At 45.3% G+C, this 12,703-nt stretch overlaps 1 protein-coding gene across 3 annotated transcripts in view; it reads left to right on the top strand.

Moving 5' to 3' along the window:
- abcc1 (ATP binding cassette subfamily C member 1 (ABCC1 blood group)) overlaps positions 1 to 12,703 on the top strand; it is a 77,812-nt gene that overhangs the window by 2,326 nt on the left and 62,783 nt on the right. For 2 of the 3 annotated variants that reach the window (XM_071391909.1, XM_071391918.1), the window contains exons 2-6: positions 1,063 to 1,239; positions 3,031 to 3,174; positions 5,674 to 5,811; positions 7,280 to 7,405; positions 10,973 to 11,034. In XM_071391909.1, the coding sequence (XP_071248010.1) occupies positions 1,063 to 1,239; positions 3,031 to 3,174; positions 5,674 to 5,811; positions 7,280 to 7,405; positions 10,973 to 11,034 (647 nt within the window). Of the gene's footprint in view, positions 1 to 1,062; positions 1,240 to 3,030; positions 3,175 to 4,426; positions 4,462 to 5,673; positions 5,812 to 7,279; positions 7,406 to 10,972; positions 11,035 to 12,703 lie in introns of those variants that run through there. The other variant, XM_071391927.1, reaches the window with a different exon arrangement.

Raw genomic sequence — 12,703 nt, 5'->3', positions numbered from 1 at the left:
GTGTTGTGACAGTGTTGTCTCTTGAGTGTTGTCTCAGTGTTGTCTCGTGACAGTGTTGTGACAGTGTTGTCTCAGTGTTGTGTTGGGACAGTGTTGTCAGTGTTGTCTCGTGACAGTGTTGTCTCAGTGTTGTCTCAGTGTTGTCTCAGTGTTTCAGTGTTGTTTTGGGACAGTGTGACAGTGGTGTGTTGTAACAGTGGTGTGTTGTGACAGTGTTGTCTCGTGACAGTTGTGTTGTGACAGTGTTGTCTCAGTGTTATAAACGCCTTATGAACTCAGGATTTTGGTTAAGTGTTATTAAACAATACAGCCAAAAGCGATAGGCTTTAGGAAAGGAACGAGAGAGGAAGGTGTGTCTGTGTGTGGCAGGCCTGGCACCCTGCCTCCAGTTCCCTCCTTTGTGCCAAGGCAGGAATGTTTACGTGGGTTTTATTAGAAACAACTCATTCACTGAGATGAAGAACAGACGCTGTGTTCATGTACACACACACACACACACACACACACACACACAGACACAGACACAGACACAGACAGACAGACAGACAGACAGACAGACAGACAGACAGACAGACAGACAGACAGACAGACAGACAGACAGACAGACAGACAGACAGACAGACAGACAGACAGACAGACAGAGAGTGTGACTAAAAGTGTCTGTTTCCACACAAGGTGTAGTTATGTAGCCTGGTGTCTTGTATGAATGTATTAGTCTCTGTAGCTCTACAAACATTAGGCCTTGTCATAAATCACTGTCTGAACACAGCAGTCTGAGGCTGTGTCCCATAGGGCACACTATTCCCTATATAGTGCACTACGTTTGACCCCAAATGGAACCCTATTCTCTATATAGTGCACTACTTTTGACCCTATTCCCTGTATAGTGCACTACATTTGCCCAGGTCCCATAGGGTGTCATTTATTAGCCTGTCCTGTCTGGGTGCCAGTCTCTTTCTGCTTAGGTCACCATGTCCTTATCAACACTATGTTGAATGAGCTGCTGTGTCTCTCAGTCATCTGTCATTTAACCCCCCCTCCCCCCCCCCCTCCCCCTTTCAGGATTGGAACCGTACGTGGCACGTGGGAAACCCAGATCTGACCCAGTGCTTTCAGAACACAGTGCTGGTATGGGTCCCCTGTCTCTACCTCTGGGTCTGTGGCCCAATCTATTTCCTGTACCTCAAAAGCCATGACCGGGGCTACATATGCATGACCCACCTCAACAGAGCCAAAACCGTGAGTCTGGGGGGGGGGGGGCTGTGTGTACGTGTCCATGTTCTTCTGCATGTGTCTGGGTTATCTGTGTTTTCTGTGTTATCTGTGTCTGCCTGTCTCAACGGTTCTTACTATGAGATAAGACCAGCATCCCGGAGTCGCCTCTTCACTGTTGATGTTGAGACGGGTGTTTTGTGGGTAGTATTTACTGAAGCTGCCAGTTGAGGACTTGTGAGGCGTCTGTTTCTCAAACTAGACACTCTAATGTACTTGTCCTCTTACTCAGTTGTGCACTGGGGCCTCCCACTCCTCTTTCTATTCTGGTTAGAGACAGTTTGCGCTGTTCTGTGAAGGGAGTAGTACACAGCGTTGTACGAGATGTTCAGTTTCTTGGCAATTTCTCGCATGGAAATAGCCTTAATTTCTCAGAACAAGAATAGACAGACGAGTTTCAGGAGAAAGTTCTTTGTTTCTGGGCATTTTGAGCCTGTAATCAAACCCTCAAATGCTGATGCTCCAGATACTCAACTAGTCTAAAGAAGGCCAGTTTTATTGCTTCTTTAATCAGGACAACAGTTTTCAGATGTGCTAACATAATTGCAAAAGGTTTTTCTAATGATCAATTCGTTTTTTTAAATGATAAACTTGGATTAGCGAACACAACATGCCATTGGAACACAGGAGTGATGGCTGCTGATAATGGGCCTCTGTATGCCTATGTAGATATTCCATTAAAAATCAGTTGTTTCCAGCTACAATAGTCATTTACAACATTAACAATGTCTACACTGTATTTCTGATCAATTTGATGTTATTTTAATGGACAAAAAATTAGCTTTTCTTTCAAAAACAAGGATATTTCTAAGTAACCCCAAACTTTTGAACGGTAGTGTATAAAGCAAGCTAACACTCTCTCTCTCTGAACAACCAGAGAAACATATATAGCAAGCTAACACACTCACTCTCTGAACAACCAGAGAAACATATGTAGCAAGCTAACACTCACACAGTCTCTCTCTGAACATCCAGGAGTCATTTCAGAACAGTCTCTCTCTGAACATTCAGGAGAGTCATTTCAGAACAGTCTCTCTCTGAACAACCAGGAGAGTCATTTCAGAACAGTCTCTCTCTGAACAACCAGGAGAGTCATTTCAGAACAGTCTCTCTCTGAACAACCAGGAGAGTCATTTCAGAACAGTCTCTCTCTGAACATCCAGGAGAGTCATTTCAGAACAGTCTCTCTCTGAACATTCAGGAGAGTCATTTCAGAACAGTCTCTCTCTGAACATCCAGGAGAGTCATTTCAGAACAGTCTCTCTGAACATCCAGGAGAGTCATTTCAGAACAGTCTCTCTGAACAACCAGGAGAGTCATTTCAGAACACAGGCTTCTCTGTGTGGTAGAGTGTCTGACAAGAGAACATCCTGACACACACCTAACCTAAAGATCTAATTTCCTCTTCCTCTTTCTTCATCTGCATCCCAAATGGTTCCCTATTTCACGCACTACCCCTAGGGCTCTGGTCAGAAAGGCTCTGGGCAAAAGTAGTGAGGAGTGAGTATCCTAGAGTAGCAATAACATCCTAGATGCCTCCTGCCGTTGTGGCACTTAAACTTGACCCCTCTGCAGCTCCAGGGTCACTGCCCTGCGGCCGGCCGGCAAGGTTTTGTGTGTGTGTGTGTGTGTGTGTGTGTGTGTGTGTGTGTGCATGTGTTTCTCCGGGAATGGGGTTTAAAGCTAAATATGAATTTCCATGATCTGAAAATGCACAATAAAGTCTTCTTCCTGCTCTGCTCTCATCCTCTCCTCCAGGCAGTAGCTTTTCTCCTGTGGATCGTCTGCTGGGCAGATGTGTTTTACTCTTTCTGGGAAAGAAGCCAACATGACAGCGGTGCCTCCTCCTCCACCCAGGCACCTGTTTATCTGGTTAGCCCCACCATGCTCGGCATCACTATGGTAAAAACCAACACTGTTTATCTGGTTAGCCCCACCATGCTCGGCATCACTATGGTAAAAACCAGCACTGTTTATCTGGTTAGTCCCACCATGCTCGGCATCACTATGGTAAACACCAACACTGTTTATCTGGTTAGCCCCACCATGCTCGGCATCACTATGGTAAAAACCAACACTGTTTATCTGGTTAGCCCCACCATGCTCGGCATCACTATGGTAAACACCAACACTGTTTATCTGGTTAGCCCCACCATGCTCGGCATCACTATGGTAAACACCAACACTGTTTATCTGGTTAGCCCCACCATGCACGGCATCACTATGGTAAACACCAACACTGTTTATCTGGTTAGCCCCACCATGCTCGGCATCACTATGGTAAACACCAACACTGTTTATCTGGTTAGCCCCACCATGCTCGGCATCACTATGGTAAACACCAACACTGTTTATCTGGTTAGTCCCACCATGCTCGGCATCACTATGGTAAACACCAACACTGTTTATCTGGTTAGCCCCACCATGCTCGGCATCACTATGGTAAACACCAACACTGTTTATCTGGTTAGCCCCACCATGCTCGGCATCACTATGGTAAACACCAACACTGTTTATCTGGTTAGCCCCACCATGCTCGGCATCACTATGGTAAACACCAACACTGTTTATCTGGTTAGCCCCACCATGCTCGGCATCACTATGGTAAACACCAACACTGTTTATCTGGTTAGTCCCACCATGCTCGGCATCACTATGGTAAACACCAACACTGTTTATCTGGTTAGCCCCACCATGCTCGGCATCACTATGGTAAACACCAACACTGTTTATCTGGTTAGCCCCACCATGCTCGGCATCACTATGGTAAACACCAACACTGTTTATCTGGTTAGCCCCACCATGCTCGGCATCACTATGGTAAACACCAACACTGTTTATCTGGTTAGCCCCACCATGCTCGGCATCACTATGGTAAACACCAACACTGTTTATCTGGTTAGCCCCACCATGCTCGGCATCACTATGGTAAACACCAACACTGTTTATCTGGTTAGCCCCACCATGCTCGGCATCACTATGGTAAACACCAACACTGTTTATCTGGTTAGCCCCACCATGCTCGGCATCACTATGGTAAACACCAACACTGTTTATCTGGTTAGCCCCACCATGCTCGGCATCACTATGGTAAACACTGTTTATCTGGTTAGCCCCACCATGCTCGGCATCACTATGGTAAACAACACTGTTTATCTGGTTAGCCCCACCATGCTCGGCATCACTATGGTAAAAACCAACACTGGGGGCTGGATCAAAAGGGTCTTAGTTGGGGGGAGTGGTCGACCTGTAAGGGTCTTAGCTGGGGGGGAGTGGTCGGCCTGTAAGGGTCTTAGCTGGGGGGGGAGTGGTCGGCCTGTAAGGGTCTTAGCTGGGGGGGAGTGGTCGGCCTGTAAGGGTCTTAGCTGGGGGGGAGTGGTCGGCCTGTAAGGGTCTTAGCTGGGGGGGAGTGGTCGGCCTGTAAGGGTCTTAGCTGGGGGGGAGTGGTCGGCCTGTAAGGGTCTTAGCTGGGGGGGAGTGGTCGGCCTGTAAGGGTCTTAGCTGAGGGGGGGTGTAGCTTCGGTCCGGGCCCCGGGAAAGAACATTTGAGGACTTGGCGGTGGAGAGAGAATGTTACGGTTTTCATCCTAATTTGCTGCAATTCTACACATTTTACCATGGAGCCTAGAGTTTTCCCTGGATAGATCAACTGGCTATGAAAAACTCCTGTGTCTACCAGTACCCAGTATCTAGTGATTCAATATAATACTGTGTCTACCAGTACCTAGTATCTAGTGATTCAATATAATACTGTGTCTACCAGTACCCAGTATCTAGTGATTCAATATAATACTGTGTCTACCAGTACCCAGTATCTAGGGATTCAATATAATACTGTGTCTACCAGTACCCAGTATCTAGGGATTCAATATAATACTGTGTCTACCAGTACCTAGTATCTAGTGATTCAATATAATACTGTCTACCAGTACCCAGTATCTAGTGATTCAATATAATACTGTCTACCAGTACCCAGTATCTAGTGATTCAATATAATACTGTCTACCAGTACCCAGTATCTAGTGATTCAATATAATACTGTGTCTACCAGTACCTAGTATCTAGTGATTCAATATAATACTGTCTACCAGTACCCAGTATCTAGTGATTCAATATAATACTGTCTACCAGTATCTAGTATCTAGTGATTCAATATAATACTGTGTCTACCATTACCTAGTATCTAGTGATTCAATATAATACTGTGTCTACCAGTACTGTGTGAATGTAGTCCGTAGGAGGAGTGGTTTTTATAGTGTTATTAACACCTGGGCATGATTAATATTTGTTGGTAAGAGCAGGGCGCTAGCAACAGCAAGGTCGCAGGTTCAATTCCCGCGAGGATCAACTGCATAATATTAAACTTGTGTGTGTCCTTGTGTGTGTGTGTTCTCTCCCCAGCTGCTAGCCACCCTCCTGACCCAGTATGAGAGGTTAAAAGGAGTCCAGTCTTCAGGGGTGATGCTCAACTTCTGGCTGGTGGCCGTCCTCTGTGCTACCGTCACATTCAGATCCAAGATCATACAAGCCATCAACGAGGTGAGCGAGAGAGGTTGTGTGTTAGAGCTGGGACGATGAACCCAGAATTACAGACATAGGCTACCTCTTACTGTGGATTGTTCTAGAACCATTATTTGGGGTGATTTTGCTGCACAATGTTCCTGTGGATTGTTCTAGAACCATTGTTCTATAATTTGGAGTGATTTTGCTACACAACGTCCCTGTGGATTGTTCTAGAACCATCATTTGGAGTGATTTTGCTACTCAACGTCCCTGTGGATTGTTCTAGAACCAGGATTGTTCTAGAACCATAATTTGGTCAACAGTAATAGCCTATGCATTATGTTGATTCCTGCTATGAAAGTCTCTGCCTGTCTCTGTTTGGCTGTCGGCTGCTGACTCACTTCCTCTTTCCACTGTGACATGGAGGAGGCAGAGATGCATTCTGAGAAGCATAATCATATGACCGCTGCTCAAAATGCTACTGTGGGAAAAAAAACAGTTCTCAAAGCAACTAGTGGTGTTGTAGTTACAGAGAGTCACAGTGTTCTGGGAGTATTCCAAGTATTTCTCACCTCTTAATATTGTGTTCATGGCACCACTTTACAGCCGGACTAGGCTGGAGTTAGTTTTGATGAACCCAGGGAGCCGAGCGGTGCGCGCCATTTGCTGTGAATAGACCTACATCTTGTAGCCGAGGCCTAGAGCTGGGAAGTTTCTGTAGGACATTAGTCTACATTTACTGATAGCCATGTAGGCTAACTGTAAATATGTTGTTGCTAGATAGCCTAGTATGCTAATTGATTAATCTAGCAACAACATATTATTAGTTAGATTAGCCTACATGGCAATCTAGCAACAATATCACATTTATAGTTAGATTAGCCTACATGGCAATCTAGCAACAATATGTCTACAGTTAGTAATCTAGCTTAGTGTTTTGAGGTCCCCCTCCCTCAGGTGGTGAATCATATAGTCTACAGGCCAATATGCACAAAGATGTCAGCCAATTCTCTGAAGAGGCCAAAATAAATGTGATCTTTGTGGATCCTTTCGACAGGTTGCACATCAACCAAGCCTTCCCTGGATATGTTGGATGGAATATCTTCCTTTTTGAATCATAGTCTACCATCTCTGTTGTCTTACCTGGCCCTGGAAACACACGTCTAGAGCTCTGATACTGATGTAAAGTAACTGTCCATAAAAACAAAACAAATGTTGTTGAGGATTTTGTTGTTATTGAGAAAAATAATTACATTTTTCGCGATATTACTTTTTATACATATCGCCCAGCTCGTGCAACTCCCCCACAAATGATTTAGTGTAAATGATCACTGATTTATCATATGGATTTCTGTCCACATCACCCAGTTTTAGTTGTGTGTGGTTCAGCCCATGTGTAACAAGAAGAGTCCAGTCTTATGTTATTGCCAGTAAACTGTCTCAGACTTGGAGGGCTATGAAAGAAAGGTCTTTTTTAATAGTGTTTCCATATGTTTCCTCCCAGCCGTCGACGGTGTGTGTGTTCAGATACACAACGTTCTACATCTACTACACACTGCTGCTCATCTCTCTGCTCCTGTCGGCCCTCTCAGACCAGCCTCCTCTCTTCTCAGAGGCATCCAAAGACGCTGTGAGTACACACACACACACACACACACACACACACACACACACACACACACACACACACACACACACACACACACACACACACACACACACACACACACACACTCTCTGGGTGTTTTTGTTATGTCTCTGTGTGTCGGCACATTGTGTTTGTATAAATTAGTGCACGCTGTGTGTGTGTGTTTAGCTGTGTGTGTGTTTGTATGAGTGCTTGCTGTGTCAAACAGTAAATGTTGCGTGACTGTGAGAAGTGTGTGTGGATCTTGCTGTGTGTGTTATTGTGCTAGCAACAGGTTTACCAGTTCCCAGGATTGGTTCTCTTGTGTTATTGTTCCACTCCCACAATGGAACAGTCAGACAGTCCAGAGATCAATAACAACATGGATACTGTGTGTGTGTGTGTGTGTGTGTGTGTGTGTGTGTGTGTGTGTCAGACACAGTGTTGAGGGTAACGTGGTTCAGTCTTATATTACTTTCATGAGTAACTAAATAATATTACGATTTAATGTATTCAAATATTGGAATATTGTTTGTTACGTTTTCTAGTAACACTCGCGGTTTCCTCAATGATTCTTGAGCGAGTGGAAAAAGGCTGTTTGGAGAAATGTCTTGACAGCTGTCCATAAAAATGGATAGAGTGCTCACCTCTGATCTTTGCTATTGATCGCTTCTGTGATAGAACAGCCCATAGAGGGCTTCACCGTCTAGCTATCCATCTCTATGCTGTGGTCGCACTGGCAGCTGTAGAGAGAGATTTTGAATGAACAGAAATCTGTACAGAGGTTTAGTTCATATTAAACTGTGCAAGATAACATGCATTTAATAGGCTGACACATCAGTATAGGCTAAAGGGATTTTTATAACAGATAACAATCTATTCCTACCTGTGTTTCATTAGTGTCTTTCTCAGCTGGAGGGAACTTCTGACAGCAGACCCTCTGAAATTACTTTACCCCCCCCCTGTCCCAAATGAACCATGATCAAGAAATGATTATTCAAATAGCCTTGTCTTCTCTTTAATGTTGTATGCCTATTCATATAGTTTGTACATTATCATTAAACATTATCATAAGGCATTGTATAGAGACAGGCTTTCAATTTCATGATCAATGCACTGGCAAATGGCTGCAGTAATTGTGGGATTATCAATTGGGACAATTTGTGTGCTATCAAGCCAAAGGAGGAGAATTTGAATGAATTGATTTCGATGGTTGACATTAGAATTGGGCGGTTTCCAGATTGTCTTTAATACCGACTTTGTGCCATCCCGGGATATTCGGTAATACCTAAATACCGGCACTAAACATTCGCTAATACCGGCACTAAACACGAGGCGCTGTTCTTCAAACCCCACTGAGCGTCTGTAATCCGAAAGGTTAGCGATGCTAACAAGTACATGTATAATCCCCCCCCAGTGATCCAGGTGGGATTCTCTGCTGTTACCAAGCGAAGCTTGATTTAGAAAAGATACAAACTACTTAGCTAGATCGTTAGCTACTAAGCTAGCAAACCACATGCACACCTGCAGAGCATTTAGCACAGTTAAGATATCTAGCTGACGAACATTTATCTGTGAATTCCATACTGTAACTAGGTCACCTGGCACGTGACTCACAAGGCTCCGGTCTCATTGTTGTGTGCTTGTAAACAAACACCATGTGACTGGGGGACTACCTGTAAACTTCATCATGAAAAATGGATGTGACAGGTAAAATGAAGAACGTAATCTTTTTTCCTAATTTATTGCACAAGTTGACTGCGGATATTTACTTAAAGTATCTACAAAATATTGAAATGTAGTAAAACATTTAAAATAAATAGTTAACGGTATTGCTGGTATTGAAAAACCATCCCAGTGGCTATTTCCAAATACCCCAGTATATACGGTTTACCGCCCAAACCTACTTGACATTACAGAAAGCTTGGCCGACATTTTCTTCTTCGTAAGTGGATGAAAACGGTGCTTAGCCTACATTTGATGAGTGCAGAAGATGGTGAATGGTTGTGTTGTGTGTCGGCGGGGCTATGGGTGTAGAATAGCTGCCCTATAACCTTTCAGACATAGACCTAAATAAATCACTGAATACATCAGCCTACACCATTTATGAAAGAAAAGTTGTGACCAAGATGTTTCTGATCGGGTCGAAGGTGATGAGTGAATGAATTAGATAATATGTTAGTGGAGTATCTTTGGTAGAGAGGCTCGCCTCCCTCCAACAGTCAAACAAACACTGAGGTTTTCAAAGGAAAATATCACTTTACTTTCCATGCAACATAATATTGTAACGTAACACGTTACTTTTGTTACATGTAACTTATAATATGTAATGTATTACTTTACAAGTAACTAATCCAGTCAGCCACGGTCCAGTACTGATCCCACCCCTGGTCAGCCACGGTCCAGTACTCGTCCCACCCTGGTCAGCCACGGCCCAGTACTCACCCCACCACTGGTCAGCCACGGTCCAGTACTCATCCCACCCCTGGTCAGCCACGGTCCAGTACTGATCCCACCCCTGGTCAGCCACGGTCCAGTACCGATCCCACCACTGGTCAGCCACGGTCCAGTACTCATCCCACCACTGGTCAGCCACGGTCCAGTACTCATCCCACCCCTGGTCAGCCACGGTCCAGTACTGATCCCACCCCTGGTCAGCCACGGTCCAGTACTGATCCCACCACTGGTCAGCCACGGTCCAGTACTCATCCCACCACTGGTCAGCCACGGTCCAGTACCGATCCCACCACTGGTCAGCCACGGTCCAGTACTCATCCCACCCCTGGTCAGCCACGGTCCAGTACTGATCCCACCCCTGGTCAGCCACGGTCCAGTACTCGTCCCACCACTGGTCAGCCACGGTCCAGTACTCATCCCACCACTGGTCAGCCACGGTCCAGTACTCATCCCACCACTGGTCAGCCACGGTCCAGTACCCATCCCACCCCATGTCAGCCACGGTCCAGTACCCATCCCACCCCTGGTCAGCCACGGTCCAGTACCGATCCCACCCCTGGTCAGCCACGGTCCAGTACCGATCCCACCCCTGGTCAGCCACGGTCCAGTACTCATCCCACCACTGGTCAGCCACGGTCCAGTACTCGTCCCACCCCTGGTCAACCACGGTCCAGTACAGATCAATAACAACAGACACTGTATCTGTGTAAACAGTCACCTAACAGATCAATCAAACATCTAGTAATCAATATGACGTCATTATAACTGGTTGACCATTGGTCTAGTAATCAATATGACGTCAGTATAACTGGTATAGTAATCAATATGACGTCAGTATAACTGGTCTAGTAATCAATATGACGTCAGTATAACTGGTCTAGTAATCAATATGACGTCAGTATAACTGGTTGGGTGAAAACACACAGATGTGGATGTTATATGTTGACTGTTAAGAGAAAGTTAGAAAGGGTGCATGTTGTCCGTGCGTGCGCGCGTGTGTGTGTGTGTGTCCGTTCGTGCGTGTGTGTGTGTGTGTGTGTCCGTTCGTGCGTGTGTGTGTGTGTGTGTGTGTGTTTGTTTCTAACTGTGTGTTCCATCTCCTGCCGGTTGCAGAATCCCTGTCCTGAGATCGGAGCTTCCTTTCTGTCCAGAATCAGCTTCTGGTGGATCACTGGGTGAGCTGTTAGAAGATAAAATCTATTTAAACGTGCCTAAATATTTTAAAATAACTTTTGGCATGGTCTAATTGACTCAACAACCAAAAACACATCTAACTTTAGCTTTCTTAATGAACTGGGGAAAATCAATAGTACTTTCTGGTTGTTTATGGAAGTTAGCTGGTGAACTCATTGATCCTGGGTCGTAGTACACCCCTCTGGAAACAGCAGGAGTTTCTGTTGTTTATGGAAGTTAGCTGGCGAACTCATTGATCCTGGGTCGTAGTATACCCCTCTGGAAACAGCAGGAGTCTCTGTTGTTTATGGAAGTTAGATGGCGAACTCATTGATCCTGGGTCGTAGTACACCCCTCTGGAAACAGCAGGAGTTTCTGTTGTTTATGGAAGTTAGATGGCGAACTCATTGATCCTGGGTCGTAGTATACCCCTCTGGAAACAGCAGGAGTCTCTGTTGTTTATGGCAGTTAGAGGGCGAACTCATTGATCCTGGGTTGTAGTACACCCCTCTGGAAACAGCAGGAGTCTCTGTTGTTTATGGAAGTTAGATGGCGAACTCATTGATCCTGGGTCGTAGTATACCCCTCTGGAAACAGCAGGAGTCTCTGTTGTTTATGGAAGTTAGATGGCGAACTCATTGATCCTGGGTTGTAGTACACCCCTCTGGAAACAGCAGGAGTTTCTGTTGTTTATGGAAGTTAGCTGGCGAACTCATTGATCCTGGGTTGTAGTACACCCCTCTGGAAACAGCAGGAGTTTCTGGTTGTTTATGGAAGTTAGCTGGCGAACTCATTGATCCTGGGTTGTAGTATACCCCTCTGGAAACAGCAGGAGTTTCTGTTGTTTATGGAAGTTAGATGGCGAACTCATTGATCCTGGGTTGTAGTATACCCCTCTGGAAACAGCAGGAGTTTCTGGTTGTTTATGGAAGTTAGCTGGCGAACTCATTGATCCTGGGTCGTAGTACACCCCTCTGGAAACAGCAGGAGTTTCTGTTGTTTATGGAAGTTAGATGGCGAACTCATTGATCCTGGGTTGTAGTATACCCCTCTGGAAACAGCAGGAGTTTCTGGTTGTTTATGGAAGTTAGCTGGCGAACTCATTGATCCTGGGTTGTAGTACACCCCTCTGGAAACAGCAGGAGTTTCTGGTTGTTTATGGAAGTTAGCTGGCGAACTCATTGATCCTGGGTTGTAGTACACCCCTCTGGAAACAGCAGGAGTTTCTGTTGTTTATGGAAGTTAGCTGGTGAACTCATTGATCCTGGGTTGTAGTACACCCCTCTGGAAACAGCAGGAGTTTCTGGTTGTTTATGGAAGTTAGCTGGCGAACTCATTGATCCTGGGTTGTAGTATACCCCTCTGGAAACAGCAGGAGTTTCTGGTTGTTTATGGAAGTTAGATGGCGAACTCATTGATCCTGGGTTGTAGTACACCCCTCTGGAAACAGCAGGAGTTTCTGTTGTTTATGGAAGTTAGCTGGCGAACTCATTGATCCTGGGTCGTAGTACACCCCTCTGGAAACAGCAGGAGTTTCTGTTGTTTATGGAAGTTAGCTGGCGAACTCATTGATCCTGGGTCGTAGTATACCCCTCTGGAAACAGCAGGAGTTTCTGTTGTTTATGGAAGTTAGATGGCGAACTCATTGATCCTGGGTCGTAGTATACCCCT

Source organism: Salvelinus alpinus, chromosome 1, assembly GCF_045679555.1.
Source record: "Salvelinus alpinus chromosome 1, SLU_Salpinus.1, whole genome shotgun sequence".
Classification (NCBI taxonomy): domain Eukaryota; kingdom Metazoa; phylum Chordata; class Actinopteri; order Salmoniformes; family Salmonidae; genus Salvelinus; species Salvelinus alpinus.
Note: the sequence above shows the minus strand (reverse complement) of the source record. Positions and strands in the feature narration are given on the sequence as shown.